The sequence below is a fragment of the Macrotis lagotis genome, chromosome X (genome assembly GCF_037893015.1).
Source record: "Macrotis lagotis isolate mMagLag1 chromosome X, bilby.v1.9.chrom.fasta, whole genome shotgun sequence".
NCBI classification, from domain to species: domain Eukaryota; kingdom Metazoa; phylum Chordata; class Mammalia; order Peramelemorphia; family Peramelidae; genus Macrotis; species Macrotis lagotis.
Window position 1 is genome coordinate 505,344,718 of NC_133666.1, and position 21,358 is coordinate 505,366,075.

Here is a 21,358-nt window from a genome sequence, read left to right on the forward strand (position 1 = left end):
TCCCTCCCTCCCTCCCTCCCTCCTTCCTTCCTTCCTTCCTTCCTTCCTTCCTTCCTTCCTTCCTTCCTCCTTTTCATCCCAAAGTATTATCAAGACTAGATTATTTAAAAAAACCAAATAGCTCTTCAGCCTCCATAATTCAGTTAACTTATTAGTCATGTGTCAACTCTCAACATAAGTCCCTCAGGCAGTGTGTAAGTGATGTGGGAGAGTTCAGTTATTCCTCTGATGAACTCAAGAATCCTTCACCCAGGATACAGGTACAAAAGAAAAAGAGAGATTTATTAAAAAGTTAGTACAACACAAAGAAAGATATCTTTAAAGGCCACCTGGATTTTAGGAAGCCAATTGTAGATCAACTTGTAGGTAGGCTGTCAGAAATAAAAAAAAAAAAAAAAGAGGCTTCAGCACTTAAATTCCCCTTCAATGTCCAGGGGAAAGGCTACATTTTGAGAGTGATCCAAATCCTGTGTTTGGGAATGGGGTAGGGTGGGTCTTTTATAGCAGATATTGTTTTTGGTCTGGGAGGTTGAGGTCTTTGTAGGAGTTGGTTTAAGATAAGTATCTGTTGCCTGGAAAATCTAGCACCTGGCTTTACCTACTGGTGAAAGCATGCCAAAGTCTGAGTAAAAGTCAGTAGGAAGTGTTTTAACAGTGCAGAGGTTACAAAGAACAGTATCCAATATATAATGTTACAGGATTTTAACAGTGCAAAAAGATTACAAAATCTGTTTCCAATTACAATATTGCCCATGTCCATAATTCCCTGAATCATAAGGAGAGACCAGGGTTTTGTAGAGGATCAGGTCAGTTCTTGATCTCTCAGTCTGGTTGCTTGCCTGCCTGAAGCACCCCAGGATTTTATATCCAAGGAGTTAACATAATGAAGAACTAAAGATTCAGGAAGCTTACTTATGACCTTTTGAAATTAAAAAAATGTGAATATAGTTGCCTGGTCTGAGAGATGCTAATATATAGAGTACACATTTATGCAGTTTTCCTTTATAAATATGGGTAAATCCTTCGTTTCTGATAAGCATTTAGCAAACATTATATGCCCACCATTCTAAAATAGTTACTGTTTTCTACATAAAGGTGTTATAAACAGGCCAACATATTCTCCTCCCTCAGCAAAGCTGAGGTGGAAGTTTGGATAGCTGGAAGCCACTCCAAACTTTCCCACTACTACTGATTTGTGGGAAGGAGAAATTGGCTCTAAATAGTAAAAGAAAGGACACTATGCTTATTGGAGTGTGGGAAGAATTAATCCATTTATTAATGGTTCTTGCAAGAAACAGGTGTCCTTTAGTGAAAGAGACACTGGGAATCCTCACTACATACAAGATTATAGAGTAGAAGTTCCCTGCTCCTCCTCTCTGGGTCCTGATAGGTCCTTATCATGGGGAGGAGGGGGTGCATTCTTAGGACACACCCTCCCCTCACTAAACAGGTGCATCAGTTTGAGCAAATTCACAACTTTCACACCTTCCCCCTTTCCTCACCTGGCTCATTTTACTAATGAACTGGAAAAGCTACTTCTCCAGGGGTAAGGTACAATAATAGACTCTCTGATTCAATCTATGTAAAGTTACTTAACCTTTTCCTTTTGTCTTTAAAAAAATTTTTTAAAAAAAATTTTCTTAAGGCAGTGGGGTTAAGTGACTTGCCCAAGGTCACATAGCTAGGTAATTATTAAGTGTCTGAGGCTGGATTTGAATTGGTGTCTTCCTGACTCCCAGGTGGGTGCACTATCCACTGCCCCCTTTTCCTTTTGTCTTAACTCTCTTCTTCCTGTAAACTGGTTGGCATCTCTTGAATTGCCACAAAGACCAGGCATCCTGGTTTTTGTAATGTGTTATCCTCACAGACATCTGTGAGATTCTGGCAATACCCTTTCTCACCCTTGTGAAAGCAAAACACTTGATCCTTTTCCATATTTAAACAAAGGAGGTGCCTAGCATATAAATTATCATGCATCTTTTCCTCCAAAATTTAGTCAGGAATGTCTGTCACACGAACAGGAATTTCTGCTAAAAGGGAATATTCCCTGGTAGAAAGGGGACAATGGAGGATTTATGATCTAAAGATGATAGAAGAGAAGCTGGAGGAAGATAGACTCAGTGGAAAAGAGTATTAGGGGCAGATGTAGAGTAGAAAGAAGAGTAGGGGAGGTAAATTTGAACTTCACAGGACCATAGATCCTAGCAAAGTGATGTTAGGCAGCCAGGTGAGACAGTGACTAGCATGGTGAGCCTGGAGTCTGAAATTCAACTCTAGCTTTAGATACTTATTAACTGTGTGACTCCTGACCAGTCATTGATCTTTGTTTACTCCATTTTCCTTAACTGTAAAATATAGCTCCTACCTCCCAGGGTTGTTGTGAAGATCAAACAATATAATAATTATAAAGCACTAGTGTAACAGTGTCAGGCACACAACACTTATGTAAATGTTAGCATTTTTCTTATATCTAAATTTGGAAGGGAATGGAGTTTGTGGTCCATGCTCTTCAGTTTACAGTAGAGGAAATTCTGAAACTCATTGAAGTTGTGACTTGCCCAAGATCACATAGGTTGTAAGTATCAGGGCTGATGTTCAACCACAAGTCCTCTATGATCTTTCATTGACTAGAAGCAGTTAGTAGGCACAATTAGATTGGCAAGATTGTTTTTTGAGAGATCAGGAAGAATGTCCTTTAAAACTGGAAAAGGTGCAAACCTATTAACTTGAAGTTATATTCACTTGCCTTTTTTTCTTTCCTCTGGATCCTTAACAGTAAACACATTGGAGAAATGTCAAACTTTTAAAATCCCTGGTAGGTAAGAAACATTAATGAAAAATATTAGGAATGGAACTGAACGAAGGAGCTACATTATCAATGAAGGGAACCATGTAATAGAAAACAGGAAATTGGAATTGACTGAGCAGAGGAGAGAAATCAGATAGGCAGAGCAAGTCAGAATATTGAATGTCAGAACGAGAAGCTGAAAAAAATGAAAGAAATAGGCAGAAGGAGAGCAAATTTTAATGGAAGAAATTTTTTTTAAGTAATTTTAAAGAATTCTTTAAAGGAAGAAATCTTATTTATATATCATCACATCCAACTTCCTCATTTTTATCAGTCAAGAAATTTTAGGCTTAGAAAGGATAATTTGCTCAGGATCACATAGTTAGTGTCTGAAGTAGTCAGATCTAGAGCTCTACTCTGTATCACTCAGAGCACATTATTTGAGAAGAAATAATACAGAGGTGATTACTGCAGAGAAGTAAGTGTATTGCCACTTTGCCACTGCTTCATCCTTTATTTCAGCTTTGTAATTAATTTTCCTTTTTAAATGGATGAATTATTTTAATCAAGAAAACATATTTATATGTACATAAATATATATAAAGATAACTATCTCTTATAGCTATCTCTATCTCTTTATCTCTCCATCTTTCTAATTATATCTTTGCACTTTAGGGGCAGCTAGATGTCACAGTGGTTAAACTACCAGTCCTGGAATTAGGAACCCAGGAAGACTTGGGTTCAACTTTGTCTTTATATGTCTACTAGCTATGTAAACAATGAGCAAGTGACTTAATCTCCTTTTGTCTCAGTTTCCTCATCTATGGGGGACAATATAGCAACCTTCCAGATTGTGAGAAAAAAAATTTAAAGTACTTTCCACAGGGTCTGTCAAGTTTTAAGTGTTATATAAATGTCAGTTATTATTATATTTATATGCACTCATACTTAAGACTTTGTAGACACTATAGTGAGAATTAAATTAGGCTGATGAATTTAAGAATGAAATGCAATTAAAAGTTTAATGAGGAAAAAAGTGAAAGAGAAAAGAGGAGGGACATGATTCTTTTGCTCAGAATATAGTTTGAAAGGATAACAAAAACAATATCCTAATACTAAATAGAAATGGGAAGAAGATAAACCAAAGTTAGAAAAAATTCACCAGGATTTTGTTTAAAATTATCGATATTTTTGAAGTAAAAAAATGCATATTAGATCATACTTTAGCTTTTAAAAATAACTAGGCAATCAGATGTCAACCATTTTCCTTTGTATGACTTACAACACTTTCTGCTTATGGGTGTTGCCATTGTCACATCTTCCCCATTCCAGGTTATAAAGCTTCTCAATTCCACATTATTTATATGACTGAGAGAACATAGACATTTGCCCACAATAATATATTAGAATTTATTCCTTATACTTGCTACTCTGAAAACTGAAGTCAAATGGAAAGGAGTATATTAGATTAAATGGGTCTCCTTTGATGCTAGATGAGACTATATGAACAGTCTATGTGAATAGGACAATTTCAGGTGAAACTTTATCTAGAATCATTTGACTTACCAGTTTCTGGTAAGTCTAATTATATTAATGTCTTCCTTGCTGTTGACCTGATCTGCAGAGAATTCCTTGAGCATCAGTAGGTTATGTTGACATATTAAGAAATACCTGTGTATTTATGCAAAGGTTAAGATGATATTTGGAAATGAAATGGGCAGTGCTGTTTTTTTTTCTAATTTCTCCTATTCAAGGTCTAAAAGTTCAAATATAAAGTAATTGTATTAGGTTTCTAGGAAAAAATATAATCATGATTATTTATGAATATGATAAAAGATCTATTCTACAGAGAAATTTTCAAGTGGGAGGTTTAACACAATTATTCTCTCTGTATCAGAGAAACTAGAAGTGAGAAATTTGGAACATTTTCTCTTTCATAACAAGTTATGCAGGGAAATAGTTTCCAGTCATTTCCATGAAGAATGTGTTCCTCATAAAACCAAATTAAATATTATGTTAATTGTAGTGCTCAATTTTAGTTTTTGTTTCTTGACCAATTGATCTTAGATGTGATATATATGAACACATGTATCATATAATATATACATACTTCATGCGCACATCATATATGTTCACATATAATATACACATATATGCCTACTTCCTGTATACTTATATACATACATACAGATCCATTTATATATATTATATATAATATATATGTATATATATATATGTATATATATATTATATATATATATATATATACTGGATATATAATATTAGCCTGCAATTTTATATTAATGTTAATGAAATGTTTTACATATATTATGTCATTTGATTTTTACAACCATGTGACGTAGTTGTTATTATATTATACTCATTTTACAGAGGAGGAAACAGAGGTTAGTAATAGTGAAATGACTTACCCAGGGTCATACAGCCAGTAATTTTCTGAGGGGGATTACAGTAGCAGATTTTTCTGACTCCAAGTTCAGAGCATATGAATATGATTATAGTCAAGATAGATTATGACAGACAAGCCAACAAGCTGCTAGAATATGGAAAACATCTACTATGTGAAGTTGCCCTATAACACATATACTCCATTAAAGACTTTTCCTATGGTTTTATTTCTTTTTGCCTAGAGCACTGAACTTATCTACAGTTGACCTCTCAAAATAACCTCAATTCTTAGTTGCTTGGGAAATATAAATGGCAGATAGTGCTGAGTCTCCAGTTTTCAAATTTCAGAATTTTTAGTAATGACTTGCTTTTTTTCCCCAGCAACAGAAAAGAGAAGCCATTTTTTAATATATAAATCTGATGTCTAACTTGAACTTATTTCTCTCAGTGGCTTCATCAAACTACTTTGATTCACCATTTTATCCACTTTTAAACAATCTGGCTGAGGAAAAAAGTTTCTTTACACCTCCATTTTAGAATATTAAAATATCCTTTCTTCTTGACATACAGGGTGGGAGCTCCCTAAACTAGCAACATTTGATACTACCTATAATTTAGTAAATAAAATCTTAGGGAGTTCCCTATATTCATTCATAGCTGTTGAGGATAGGAAGAGAAATTTGATCTCAGCACTTCCAGTTTATCAAGTAGAGCACCTAGTTTATTACTCTACATTAATTTTTCCCTGCTTGGCTATCATACTTAATTTTCTGCATCCTCCTGTAGGTTTTAACCTTTTTTTCATTTAATTCTTTATAAGCATTTTGGGATACAATTTGCATATTATGGTGGGAATAGAGATTATGCACAAAATAGGTCTTCCTAAATCTTTTGCATAATTTTGAATTATTGTCAAACTAGTAATTCCAGGAGTCATCAGAATTGTGCTTTCTCTTCTCTTTGAGATTCCCCCATTACCTATCATTTATGACACTAGTATGTACTATGCTTGAAAAGGCATATATTATATTTTAAATAATTAGCAATTGAGTAGCATAGCATTGTGGAAAAAGTTGAACTTATATTAAAAAAAACTGAATGCAAACCCCTATTTCAACATTTACTACTTATTAACTGTGTGCAGGTTACTTAACCTCTAAGGCTCAATTTCTTCATCTCTAAATTAGAGGTAATAAGATATGTACTACCTACCCTCATGCGGTTATTCCAAGGAAAAATTATGCAAACCTTTAAGCAAGATATAAATGTCATTATTATTATTATTATTATTATTATTATTATTATTATTATTATTATTATTATTGAAAGACAGTCTGAAATTCCAATCTTTGAAACTCATGTTTGAACGAGCACATTTTACAGAATAGTTAGGTGAACACATTTTACAGAATAGTAGGTGCCATTGTGATGTATGCTTGTGTTCAACTGGTTTATTCATAATAATTTATCCCTATGATTGATCTCATAGGTTCTAATGCCTTCCCATAATCCTCCTTCAGCCAACCTGGAGTTCAGTCCAACCACTGTGGAGAAAAGCCCAATTCTAACAGTAACCCAGCGGAGTTCAGATCATGGGACTGAAGTATTTCCCACTGACACTGGCCCCTCTCAGTCCATCCTAACGGAACAGTTCACATCCCCTACCACTACTCCAAGCACAGGTAACAACAACAAAAAAAAAGAAGCAAAAACATGATGAGAAAGACATACTCAAGGCCATGGTTCTCCTTGTCTGTGTTTTGGGTGCATTCTGATAGATTGTAAAATCTGGGAAATCTTCTCTGATTTTGCTTATTCTTGAACTTCAGTAGAAAGACTAATAATAAAGAGAGGGAGTTATAATTTAATTGAAAAAGTCCTAGTAGGTTAGCTACTAGCTGACATTTCCATTTGGGCCAAGTCACTTGATTTTTATGAGCCTTATTTTCTCCATCTATAAAAATGAATGGTTGGGGCTTTAAAGTGTTCCTTGTGAACTGTTGTTGGATCTTTAGAAAGCACATGAGGGACTGTGCTTGTGGTAGGAGTTGGGAAGCAATGTTCAACTACTTCCTGGACCAGATGTAGTGAATCCCATCTCCTCTAAGCAGTGACAATCTCTGCTGCACATATTTGTTCTCTTGATCCCTCTTAAATATGATGAGTGAAACTAAAGATAAATCAGTTCAACCAAATGGAACATCATTTGAATGAATTGACAGTATCCTGGTTACAAAGAAGATGAACAAGTATGGGCTGAACTGTCTGCTTTTGGGTGTTGGGACAGTTTTCATTATTCTGACTACAATAGCCTTTTTTTTTTTTGTATTTGATTTAGACTGCATTTTTTGTTGTGGAAACTTTCCAAGAGGAAGATTTATCATTAAAGATTCACAAGGTTACTCACTCCCAGGAAGTCTGAGTGGTATTTGATTAATGACACAAGAACACAAACAGTTTCAGTGATTTTTCCATATGACTACAATGAGCCTTCTATATGGCACATATTGGGATAGAGTGGGAGAAAAATCTGATGATGGGATAAACTCATGGCCTTGAATTTACAATGCCTGATCAGTTAGTTGTTATTGTTCTATTGGGTCCACCTTTTCGTGATCCCATTTGAAGTTTCCTTGGTAAGGATACTGGAGTAGTTTGCCATTTCTTTGTCCACCCATTTTACAGATGAGAAAACTTAGGTAAACAAAATTAAGTGACTTGTCCAGGCCCACACAGCTAGTAAGTGAGCTCAAACTTGAACATCCATCTTTAGCCTCCAGGCTCAGTGCTTTATTTACTAATCTATTTTTAAATATATTGGTAAGCCAGAGTTCTAAATATCTAATTCTTCCCTTACTCTGCTTAGGGGACATGGAATCATAGAATGGAAGGGGCCATAGAATCATAGATTTAGAGCTAGAAGACACCTTAGAGGTAATTGAATACAACACCATCCTTTTAAAGATGAGGAAATTGAGGGGTAGAGAGTTCCTTAGCTAGTAAGAGTTTGAGGGGAATTTTAAAGCTTAACCTTTCTCCCTACTCTGATCAGTAGATCAGATCTCAGAGGTCATTTAGTTCTAACACCTCATTTACAAATGAGGAAATTGAGACCTAGAGAAGTGAAACAACTTACCTGAGATCAGGGAAGACAGGATTTGAAACAGAGTCTCTGAATTGCTAATTCAAGTTGTCTGATTTTAATTCACAAAATTCCTGTCACTTTAAAGCTTGAGAAAGGCACAGGGAACCCTTAGAGTTTTTATATTTCAGTCATACATGTACCCCACATTAAAAGGTAAAATAACATCGTTCATAATTGGCATGGATGGAAAAATAAATGATTTTAAATTATAGTCTGAATTCTTTGAGCTAGCATATATTAAGCACCTTTTGTGCACCTACTAGTTTTTATACTATGTTGAAAAATGGGTGATTTTTAATGTGATGCTCATATATTCTTTGTAATTAACTTATAGTCAAAGAACTCTTGGTGTTTCTTGGAGACAATGTACTGATCACTTTACCCCAAAATGGCGTTGAACTGAAGGCCTTTGTTGTGCCAGCATCCCCTTCAGGTGAGCTGTGTGTTCTTCCTGTTGAGCTTGGATAAATGGGATGGACAGGCTTAGGGTAGTGAGGATTTATATCACTTTTGGAGTGTGACAAAATATATTTGGTATTCACCTATTACTTTCCATTCCCTTTAAATAATCTTAGTATGTCAGAATTCTAGTAATGTCTTTGCATTTCTACTCTTCCAGGTATTTACTCTTGATTAAACTGAGCTGAAGCCCCACCCTAAGCCTAGACACTTACCCTGTAAACAAATCTAGCCTGAGCTGGATCTGAACTCCTGATGTCCTTTCTTTTCTGTTGTGTGATTTTTAGATCATGAGGGGCAACAACCAGTTTCCTTGCCCAGTCTCTCAAGGGCAGATGGGGGTCTCATGACCAGACCTCACTACATCATATGACCACCTTTTCCTTTCCTCCTGAAAATATAAGAACCTTTCTTATAAGTTTCCTTATTGGACATCCATGTATTCAGACATGGGTGATCTCAGGGCTACAGGTTTGGCACCCTGTTATCTTGATTAAAGATTCTTTTTTTTCCTCCACTTAAAGAATTTGATTTATTTTGATTCTGAGATGAAAAAAATGTTTTTGAAAAAAAGAACTACTTTAGTGGAACTATATTTCTATATAATGTCATAAGTATATTCTCTGTGTCTGTGTAAGCAGACATGTACATGTTTTCCTTCAATGGTTTTTTGAAGGAGTCTAAAAGGTGTTCAGACTGCTTAAGCAGAATTCATTTCTTTGCCTTTAGGATTTTTAGGGCTTCTCCAGGCTTTTCATTAAGTTCTAGTCTCTTCTTGACCCCATCTGGAGTTTTTGGGCAAAGATTCTGGAATGATTTGCCATTTCCTTCTCCAGCTCATTTTGCAGATGAGGAAATTGAGGAAAACACAGTTAAGTGACTTGCCCAAGGTCACACAGCAGTTAGTGTCTGAGGCCAGAGTTGAATTCAGGAAAATGAGTCTTCATGATTCTAGGGCCAGAACTCTAGCCCCTGACTTTAAAATGCTATATAAATATCTGCTATTAGTGTTAAACACTAGTTAATTGCTAGCTCTGTTGGGGAGGGGGAGAAGAGAATAACTCAAAGGAAGACATTAAAAGAAATCCACTCCATACACACTTCTAAAAACAGGACAGAAAAAAGACAATACCCCATTTCTATTTTTTTCTTCACAATCTCTATCTCAGCTCCAGGGGTTGAACAAAATTATCCCCTTAGCTTGTGATGTTTCACAAATCTCACAACTTACCAATAAATGGGAAAAAATGGACATGGGTATTAAACTGAATGAAAATAATCAAATTTCTTTAAAAAATGATTGTGTTCCATAGAGCTCACAGATGAACCAAGCTGTTGGCCCAACACAACAGAAGTGAGTAATATAATACAATTAGTCAGCCAAAGCATTTTCTATTATCTTGTGTGATGTGATCCAGGAAGTTCAGGGCTATTCCTTTACGCTATAGCTTTTTTCAAACTCCTACTTAATCCTGATTTTACTGCTTCCTTCCTCCACAGTATCCCACACCTTCCTTCTTTCCCTGTTCCTGTGAATGGTGAATTATCACAAGGCAATAGCTAATGCATAAACTAAAGAAAGGGGCAGTGAATGGTGTAGTGGATAGATTAGAAAACCTGAGTTCAAATCCAACCTCAGACACAACAACAACAACAACAGCAAATAAGGTTTGCAGAGCACTTTATATGCATTTGATGTTCACAGCAGTTCATATTATTAATATTTCCCTTTTACAGATGAAGAAATGGAACCGCAGATAGGTTAAATGATTTGTTACATGGGTCAGTGTTATCCAACTAATCAGTATTAGAAGGAGGATTAGAAATCCATTTTCCCTGACATTATATGCAGTATCAAAACTCTCCTATCACCAATCAAGCACTGTGCTAAGCTGAAAATAGAAAGGCCAAAACCAATCCCTGCTCTTGAGGAGCTCACAATTTAATGGAGGAAATCACAGGCAAATAGCTGTGTGCATCCCAGCTCTATTCCAGAAAAATTAGAGATAATCAGTGGGGAAGGTACCAGCATTAAGGAAAACTGGGAAAAGTTACTGGAAAAAAGGTGAGGTTTTAGCTAGGAAAATGAACAAAGGAAGCCAAGAGGTAGAGATGTAGAGGGAGAGCAATTCATGTATGGAGAAAAGCCAGAGCAAATGCCTGCAGTCAAGAAATGGAATGTTTTGTGAGATGAGCAACAAGGAGATTTAGGGTCACTGGATCAGAGTACATGGTGAAGAGCAGAATGTAAGAAGGTGTTAATAATACCTATGCTGTCTACCTCTCGGGACTGAGATATTCTTGACCTTTTGTTCCTTCATATGAATTTAGTTACTATTTTTTCTAGATCATTAAAATAATTTTTTGAAAATTTGATTGGCATGGCACTGAATAAGTAACTTAGTTTAGGTAGAATTGTCATTTTTTTATTATCTTAGCTGATCTTACCTTTAAGCAATTGACATTTGCCCAATTATTTTGATCTGATTTTATCTGTGTGAAAAGTGTTTCATAGTTATTTTCATATAGTTTGAGTCTACCTTAGCTGGTAGACTCCCAAGTATTTTTATGTTGTATGCAGTCATTTTAATTGGGATTTCTCTATCTCTCTAACTATGGCTTATCCTTTTCAAGTAGAAGAATTTATTAGCAATGTGGTAGCTGACCTTGATGAGGCCACATTTGATTACATGGTTGAAAATATCATACTAAAAACCATGGGAGCAAGGTCACAGCTTTGTTTTACTACATTGGGGACCAGGAAATTGTGAGAGCATCATCCACTATCCAGAACTTGGGCAAACATGCAGTCATGAAACTTCCATACAATACTGATGAACTTCACCGGGCTATATAGCTCAATGGTTAGACTATAGGACCTAGAGTCAGGAAGATCTGAGTTCACATCTGACCTCAGACACTTGCTAGCTGTGTGACCCTGGGCAAATCATTTGGGGTGTAGGGTATGTTCAAGGAAGACTAGTACCTCTGGTATGAAGTCTACCGAGCCCTTTTCGGTGAGGCTTTCCACCTTTGATGTCCACCTGAATCACCTAACTTTTACCTGTGACTCCAAAAAGCTTTAGCACATACAGTGGCCTTACCCTGGAAAACTATTCTCAGCAGGTGGGCTAAATGAGGTTGAAGGTAACTGAGGGGTTTCAAACCCATCAGTGAGTTGGGTGAGTGAATTCTAATTTTTATAATGTGAATTATAATTTTTAGTATGAGTTTGCTTTCCCTTTGTTTCAGCATTGCCTAACTCTTCATGTCTTTTTGGAGTTTTCTTGTCAAAGCTATTGGAGTGTTTCCCATTTTCTTCTCTAATTCATTTTATAACTGAAGAAACTGAGACAGATAGGTTAAATGACTTGCCCAGAAGGCAAGTCAGGAAGATTAGTCTTCCTGTCTGCAGACCCAGAACTCTTGTGACCACGTTAGAGGATTTTCATTATTTCTGCCAATCTGGAGCTTTCTTTTTTTTTTTAATTTTTTTTAAATTTTTGCAAGGCAATGGGGTTGTGACTTACCCAAAGTCACACAGCTAAGTAATTATTAAGTGTCTGTGGTTGGATTTGAACTCAGGTTCTCTTGACTCCAGGGCTGGTGCTTTATCCACTGTGCCACCTAGTTGCCCTTGTCTTTATCTTTTATAAAAAATATCCTAGAAGAGGTCCACTTGTGGTTGAGAATATAGGATGATGGAAAAAAAAGACTGAATTTAGAGTTCCTAAGTATGGTGGCTATGGTTACCTATAGAGGTTCACTACTATTCTACCTGTGCTAGATACACCCTTTTTTAGTAACAAGGAATTGGGAATTAGCTCAGTTAATCCAAGTTAGAAAGATAGCTTTAAGATGGGTCTGGTTCAAATTTTTGTCATCATTAGTCCTTCCAGTTTTATGCATGCTTTATGTGGGCTCTGGAGTATTAATTCCTCAATACTTTACCAACACAAATACCTGTGGATCAACCTCATTTTCATTCAATTAGGGTAGGAAAATCAGGACTTTGGCCCAGGGTGCCAGTCTTCATTGGGAGTAGGCTTCTTCATTTCTTTGTACTTGTATGTACCTTGTGCTGGCCTGGTGCTTTGACAGCATCTTCCAATGTGCACCCTTCAGCCAAACCTGGCTCTCTTACTTCCCTCCCCCATCCTTGGGTTAATCTCTTTTTGTCTGAGATACTTAGTTCTCATTTCACTTGAGATACTTTGGTGGGAATGCTGAGACAGTTAGCTTCAACATCATTTAACTCTCTCCTATGGTCCTGATGCCTGGGAGTACTCCAGCTGCTCTGCTCCTCACCCTGGAATCCTCATCTTGTTCTGCTTTCAAAACCTCCTCAGTATCCCAGTCTCTCTTACTTAGTTGACATTAGTACAGGCAGAATCTTGAGTGTTAGTTCAACTTCTGGAACCAGAGATTATATATTTTTTTTTGTAGAAAGCAATGGAAAAACAAACAAGTAAACCTTGTTCTAAGGGCAAGGTTATAATTGCTTTAGATCCTTTGTAGTTGAGAATGTCAGCAGGACTTCTAGCCTGAGGTCATGTTTGTGTACCACCTGGGGGAGATGGGGAAATCTCAAATTGTGACTAAAACCTATAGCAGCAAAGAAAGATGATGGTTTTTTAAGTTTTTAGGGTTTTTTTTAGTTCAAGGATTCTTATCTTGAGGTCTGAAAACTTAGATTTTCAAAATATCTTGATAATGTTTTTCAATATAATTGTTTTTTTATAATCCTGTGTATTTCATTTTATCCACTAAAAAGCATTATCCTGAAAAGGGTTTCCATGGATTTCACCAGGCCATTGACAGAACCATAACACAAAACAAAAATGGTTAAGGAAAATATTTTATGATAGACAGGGTAGACAGCCTGTTGTAAAAATGTTTCAAGTTTTCTAGTAAGTCAGGTGGGAAAGACATAGATCATCTTGTTTTGGAGATATAAAGCCTTATTGCTCTGTACTTGGAGATGAAACCAAAGATGTGAGGCCAGTATCAATAACAGGCCTTTTGGCTTGAGGTTATTGTTATTACACTTTCTCCTAATGTGTCTATGAACTGTCACATAAAGAAAACTTAACTCTTAAGTTTGCATTTTTTTTCCTTTTAGAAACAAGTTATAACTATGAATGGAGTTTGATAAGCCATCCTGTGGACTATCAAGGTGAAATTGAACAAAGATACATGCAAACTCTTAACCTCTCTCAGGTAAGTAGAATGTGGCCTATACTCTTAGTCCTAGCCTTCCACTGGCCCCTGGTGGTGCAGTGGACAGAGTAGGCCTTGGAGTCAGGAGGACAGGAGTTCAAATCCAGCCTCAGACACTTGACTTACTAGCTGTGTGGTCTTGGGCAAGCCACTTAAACCTGATTGCCTCACATCTAGGGCCATTTCTAGTTGCTGATTCATATCTGGTCACTGGATCCATAAAGTTCTAGAGGAGAAAGTGAGATTTGTGACTTAGCACAGCCCCCCCCCACTCAAATTTAAGACACACTTGTCATAGTATCTATCACCTCCCTGATGTGGTCTTTGAAAATGAAGGACAAAAAAAATAGCCTTCCATTAATATTGTTTGGGTTCTTGAGATTCCATGAGAATAGATTTTTATTATTTTTTAAATTTATTTTTTAACATTCATTTTTAAAAATATTGAGTTCCAAATTCTTTTCCTCCCTCCAACCCCTCCCATTGAGAAGACAAACATTATGATGATACCTGTTATACATGTGCATTTCTCTATTTAGGCATGTTGCAAAAAAAAGTAAAAGGCAAGAAAAATAAATTTTTTATATTTTTTTAATTAATGAAAAAAACTATTCAGAGTTCATCAGTTCTCTTTTTAATGTGGATACCAGTGTTGTATATTTTTTAAAAAACAAATGACTGCAACTGATTTCTTTTAGTATTGCACTCTGCATGCAGGAAATCCTGTTTCTTGAGTTGACTTCAGTTGTTGTTCAATCATGTATGATTCTTTGTGACACCATTTGAGGTTTTCTTGGCAAAAATACTTTATCTGTTTGCCACGTAGCTGCCCTAACTCTTGATAGCGAAGTCTAATTGTGACCTCATTGAAGTCAGGTTACAGAGCTTTTATATCCATTGTCTACTTTCCAGCTAATGTCCTGTGAGTTGATTTAGATTCTGGAGCCTGGTGACTCCAACTCTCCTTTTCTTGGGTTTGCCAAGGAATTATAATTCATTAATCCCATTATAGGGGACATGTAGATGATACAGTGTGCCAGGCCTGAAGTAAGTAACTCTCATCTTCATAAATTCAAATCTGACCTAAGATACCTATTGTATGACCATGCACAAGTCATTTAATTCTGTTTGCCTCAGTTTCCTTATCTGTAAAATGAGTTCATGAAGGAAATTACAAACCATTTCAGTATCTTTATCAAGAAAATCCCAAATGGATGCATGAAGAGTTAGACACAACTGAAACTTTTATGACCATAGCTAATTTGAGCACAGTATCAGCTAGTAGGATGCTTGTTCCCAAGTTCTTCTTTACTTGTTTAAATGCCCTAAAGTTCTGTTGGATTTTTCTAAGGACTCTTGGAACATTCTGTCTGTTTAGAGACCTGATGAGTTTCTGAGCCTGATTTTTAGACTTTTCAGTGAGTCCTTTCTCTTGTTCCATATTTGAGAAGGTGGTAAGGCATTTGAGCCATAGCTTCAGGTAGATAAGACATGACTTTTCTTGATGATGAATGTTTGGTTTCTCAAGTCATGTGTGTTTGTGTAACTTGGGACTTTTGTGTGTTACAGTTGACTGTAGGCTTTTATTCCTTCAAAGTGACTGTTTCTGGTGAAAATGCTTTTGGAGAAGGATTTGTGAATGTCACTGTTAAGCCAGGTAAGCCAATTTAAGAAAATTTGACTAAGTGGTACATTTGGTAAGGCTTCTTATTGATTCAAGTCCATTGATCATTTCCATGAGCCTGAATGACTCAATAATATATTCATTTATCTTTCCTTTGGAGTTTGTTCTTTGGTACTAAGATAGCAGTGTAGCAAAAATGTGTTGTTTTTTTTCTAAGATTCTTTCCAGCATCTGCTACTTTGCTTACACTTGGGTAATATTTTATAGCATTGGTCATCCAGATTTTGATTCAACCAAATATTAAGTGTCTTTGCCTCCTATTTCTCACATTAATTTTCTCTTCTTTTCCCACACCAATTCTACCTCCAGTCCTTATTATCTACTCATTCTACCCTAAAGAGTGACTTTTAAAACTTCTTCCAGGAGAGCAGTTAGAAGATGAGAGTAAATTTACACAGTTTTCAAACTTGTCCCTATCTATAACTTATCTCCTCCACCTTATAGCCTTTGTACATAATAAGTGAAGTAATAACAATAACAACCAGAACTTTTATAGTGATTTAAGATTTAAGAAAACAATTCAGATATCTCATTTGATCTTTACAACTCCTCTGTGAAATATATGCTATAATCACCCCTCCCCATTTTACAAATGAAAAAAACATAGACTGAAAGAGACTGCCCAGTTACTCAGAGGGGGAAATGTATGAGAGAGAATTTGAATATGTCTTCCTTGTGTCTCCAAGTCTCCCACTTCATCCATTGTACCACCTAGTTACATTAAAAAGGCATAATAAAGGCTGTATTTTTAGAATGACCCTGAACAAAAATAACTTTTATGAAGATCTTTTGACTACCTGTGACACAGGGGATCTAACCAGCTAACTCCTAAACATGGCATAGAACCCCAAACTCCTGATTTCCTATCATAGCAACAAGAATGACTATTCATTGGCTAAGGACTTGGGCATCAGAAGATTTAAAAAAAAATTTTTTTAAATTTTGTTTATTTAAGGCAGTGGGGTTAAGTGACTTGCCTAAGGTCACACAGCTAGGTAATTGTTAAGTGTCTGAGGCCAAATTTGAACTCAGGTCTTCCTGACTCCAGGGCCGGTACTCTATCAACTGCAGCATTAGAAGATTTTGACTGGGATTGGGTTGGGAAGAAAAGGGAAGACTGTAGAAAGAACTTCATAGAAAGATCTTAAGATTTTAAATAGACTTTCCCCAAGTGGGTCTTAATTAGGCAAGCATCATCTCCACTAGGCTATAAAAAGAAAATGTAGCAGTTTTTTTTTGTAGTAATGAATGTTATACCTACAGCTTTCACTTAATTTGGTTTCTTTTTTTTCTTTTCTTGTTCACAAAGCAGTGAGAATCAATGAGCCCCCAGTAGCAGTAGCCTCTCCCCAAGTACAGGAGCTATCCCTACCCATTACTTCGACCTTCATTGATGGCAGTGGTATGTATTGATTTAGTCATCTTTTTACTTTGCATGCTCTGAATGCTACAGTAGTGCTTTGGTGCTAATTTAATAGTTCTTTGAATATTGAGGTATTTTTCACAGGAGCATAGCATTTAAAGCTAAAGAAATTGGAATTTTTCTCTTTATAGATCATATATTTCCCCCTGTTTTGTTTGGGGCTTAGTTTTATTCCATTTAAATAATTATTATTAATCTACCAAGAAATTTTGTTTCAGATCTTTATTTTAGAAGTTAAAAATATTTCTAGATAAAATTACCTTTCCCAGTGTTTTTTAATTTAACTATTGGAGACTGAACTATGAAAAATGTTAGTAGTGTTATTCAATAGAAAAGAAATTCCTTGAGGTCAAGGAATCTTTTATTTTTGTTTTTGTAAACCCCATTATCCAGCACAGTAGCTATTAGCATAGTAGGTACTTGCTAGATTGATTTGAATTGAATTGGCTATGAAATTCATTTTTGTGGTATAGCCTTTTAATGCTATGTATGATCAGATTGCATCCCAAATGTTGGAATAAGACTGAACAGGACTCCAAGGAGGCTGAGTAGGCAAATGAGGATCATTTGAGCATGTGTTGTTTCCATGGCTTCACTAAAGAATATTGGGTTACAACCTGTATTAGCATTTTATATCTATTTGATCAAAAACTTTGCCATAGCTGGCAAGCTTGATGAGGCATAATTCCCTTGATTTGTCTGGAGAAGATTATTCCCCATTAAACCACTCAGCAAGGGGAATGTGCAGTTAATCCATTAATGTTTCCTTACACTTTGAACTGGCCTTGAAAACAGTTGAAGCCAAATTTATAGGGACCTGGCAATTTAATTTAAATATGTTACAGGTGTTGACTACTCTTTTTTCTTTAACAGTATAAAAACAAGGTCTGTGTTGAATAAGAGTATCAATTATTAAGAATATCTAAATGGGGGTGGCTAGGTGGCATAGTGGATAGAGCACCGGCCCTGGAGTCAGGAGGACCTGAGTTCAAATTCGGCCTGAGACACTTAATAATTACTTAGCTGTGTGGCCTTGGGCAAGCCACTTTAACCCAATTTGCCTTGCAAAAATATCTAAATGATAAAAATAACATTCAGTGTTTCTGATTGGAAACTTAGGGTAGAATAGAGATTGTAAAGGACTATAGGGAGCACCTAGTCCAACTTCTTCACTTTTCAAAATGTGGAAACTGAGGCCTAGAGAGACTTTTAGTCTTTTTCTTTTTAAAAAAAATTCATTTAAGGCAATGGGGTTAAGTGACTTGCCCAAGGTCACACAGCTAGTTAATTATTAGTGTCTGAGGCCACATTTGAACTCAGGTCCTCCTGACTCCAGGGCCGGTGCTCTATCCACTGCACCACCTAGTGCCTCCCTTTTAGTTTTTTCAAGTCCTCACAGGTTATAAATTGCAGAACTAAGGTTTGAACAAAGTAATAATAATAGTAATAATTAACATTTAGAGTTCTTTAAGTTTACAAAATGATTTGTTCTTCACAATAATCCCGAGGTAGGTGTTATTTTTAAATCCATTTTATAGAGAAGGAAATGGAGACCCAAACAGTTTAATATTTTTTTTTGTAAGGCAAATGGGGTTAAGTGACTTGCCCAAGGCCACATAGCTGGGTAATTATTAAGTGTCTGAGATCAGATTTGAACCCAGGTACTCCTGATTCCAGGGCTGGTGCTTTGTCCACTACGCCACCTAGCCACCCCTCCAAACAGATTAATATTGACCAATATCATACTAATTGTAGGTAGCAGAATTTGAACTCAGGCCCTCTAGCTCAAAATCCCAACCTTTTCCTTTTTTACTGTGTTCCCTCTTATGTGACATGGAGTTGATACTTGTTCTTGAAGGCTTCTTGAAGCAGAAGAAAAATATTAGTAGGTGCTCATAAGCTGTGAAAATGTGGAACTGGATATCTCAAACTTTATGTTTCTTCCTTAAGGATATGATTTCTCTCTCATCACATGCAGCTTAATTCATTGCATACCATGGAAACAATGTAAAGACTGACAAATTGCCTTGGGGGGGCAAGTTTAGGGGAAAAATTGTAAAATTCAAAATAAATAAAATCTTTCAAAAAAAAATAAAGTATGGAGCTGGCAACATTGCTTCCAAGTATCAGACTTGGAAAGATGAGCCTGTGGTGAGTCTTATGACCAGAATATTGGACACCAGAAAATGAATTATTTTTTTCTGTCACAGCAACTAATGAAGAATACTTGCTAAAATGTTGAGGCTTTTCATCCACAGCAGTGGGGATAATCCCTAATGAAATATTGGATCCTTGAGTTGATGTAATGCATTCTTATTACACATTCAGGTTATTTTATAGCCATAAATGAAGTAATATAAACACATGTAATGATAACTAGCATCTATAAGCTATAAGGTTTTAAAGTACTTTGCACATGTTCTGTCATTTAATAATAACCTCATAATAACCCTGTGAGATAAGTGATTTTATGATTCCCATTTTACAGTGGGTATTTACCACAGTGGTAGTAAGAAGTTAGGTGACTTGGGTTAAATAGCTAATAAATATTTGAATGAGAATTTGAATTCCAGATTTCCTGACTCTTTAATACAAATTTGGATCTATTCTGCCAGGTAGTTTCCCAACATATACATGTCATACCTGAAAAAATGAATTGGAAAAAACTGATCTTGTTTTAATTATGGAAACATAAGCTATCTGTAAAGAAACTTAGGGGTTATCCAAGCCAACTACATCATTATACAGTTGAAGAAACTGAGACCTTGAGAGATTAAATGGCTTTTTTGTTAGGTCACACCCTTGTTGAATATCAGAGCCTGGATTTTAACTGGGGCATTCTGCCACTTCAATTTCTTTCTTTTCATGTTTTGATTTTCAAAAATCTTTTATTCAGAAAGTACAGATGATACTAAAATCGTGGGCTACCACTGGGAAGAAATTAAAGGACCCCTAAGAGAACAGAAGGTATCAGCTGACTCATCAGTCTTACATTTATCTAATCTTGTTCCTGGGAATTATACTTTCAGGTATGTGAACTTCTGTTCTGTCTTTACTTTTTCTTTATAGTGTTTTTATTTTGATTATCATTTGACCTTAGATCAAATTGTCTTGTATAGCCTGATTCTCCTATCTGAAGTCAACCATGACAAAATAATTTACTTCTTTTGATTTTCTTTAAGGATTATGCAAGATCTCAAATGGTTTTGGGAATGAAGCTATGCTTGAGACTCTTTAAAACATCTCCACCATCACTATCAACTCCACCAACTACCACCATCACAATCATTAACAATTTATATTCACCAAACACTGAATACAGTGTTGTCCTGGTTTCATTCTGTTGGGTTCAATGAAACAAAATTACCTTTTTTAGAGCCAGAGTAAAGCAGAGTTATATTTATTTATGAGGTAGCACAAAATTTTTATTTGATTTTTCTTGATTTTTTCAGTCTTGCAGAGAGGTTCTTGAGACTTTTAGATTTGTTGAATTGTAAAATTCTAGCTTAAGAAACTTTGTTTTATTGTAAGGGAGGAGGGGTGAATGACTTAATAATTCAATAATTCAATCAAGTTGCCCCACTCTAGTTGAAGTAGGTGATTGAAATGCTATACTCCAATATCTTAAGAAGGTAAGAACATAACTCAGTTAAATCAAATCAAGGATAAACAGAGGGTAATGTTTTATGGAAGTTATGTTTAAATTGGCTTAGGAGACCAGTCAGATGCTATTAGTCTATAAAATAAATTGAGCTTCCACACAAATATAAGAAACCCAAAAGAATGAATTAACAAATATAAACAAGCAGCAGAAGTTATAACCTCTCAAGAGATTAGGGATATTAGAGGGTTCTGCCTGAGGGTTTTCAATCAGGACTAAATAAGTGTAGCTATTTTCTCAGAATTAAAGAATCTCTAGTTTCAAGATTCAAGCCTACAACATCTTTGATTAGTAGTTGTCAAGATCCTACTTAGACACCTCTGGTGAGGGGACATCCACTACTTCCAGATCAGGGTTAGTAGGGAAGCTACTAGAGCCCCTAGCCTTGGAGTCAGGAGGGCAAGAGTTCCAATTTGGCCTCAGACATGACATTACTAGCTGTGTGACCTTGGATAAGTCACTTAACCTTGATTGCCTTGAATCCAGGGCCATCACCAGTCATCCTGATTCATATCTGGCCATTGGACCCAGAGGAGAAAGTGAGACTGGTGACTTAGCAGAGTATCCCTTGA

The 21,358-nt window shown here is 36.0% G+C and overlaps 1 protein-coding gene across 5 annotated transcripts in view; it reads left to right on the forward strand.

The window, feature by feature from the left end:
* Nucleotides 1-21,358, forward strand: part of KIAA0319 (KIAA0319 ortholog) — a 132,324-nt gene that overhangs the window by 60,806 nt on the left and 50,160 nt on the right. For 3 of the 5 annotated variants that reach the window (XM_074205892.1, XM_074205889.1, XM_074205891.1), the window contains exons 4-9: nucleotides 6,684-6,876; nucleotides 8,674-8,772; nucleotides 13,921-14,018; nucleotides 15,588-15,675; nucleotides 17,012-17,104; nucleotides 20,022-20,154. In XM_074205892.1, the coding sequence (XP_074061993.1) occupies nucleotides 6,684-6,876; nucleotides 8,674-8,772; nucleotides 13,921-14,018; nucleotides 15,588-15,675; nucleotides 17,012-17,104; nucleotides 20,022-20,154 (704 nt within the window). Of the gene's footprint in view, nucleotides 1-6,683; nucleotides 6,877-8,673; nucleotides 8,773-10,127; nucleotides 10,153-13,920; nucleotides 14,019-15,587; nucleotides 15,676-17,011; nucleotides 17,105-20,021; nucleotides 20,155-21,358 lie in introns of those variants that run through there. The other 2 variants (XM_074205890.1, XM_074205893.1) reach the window with 2 other exon arrangements.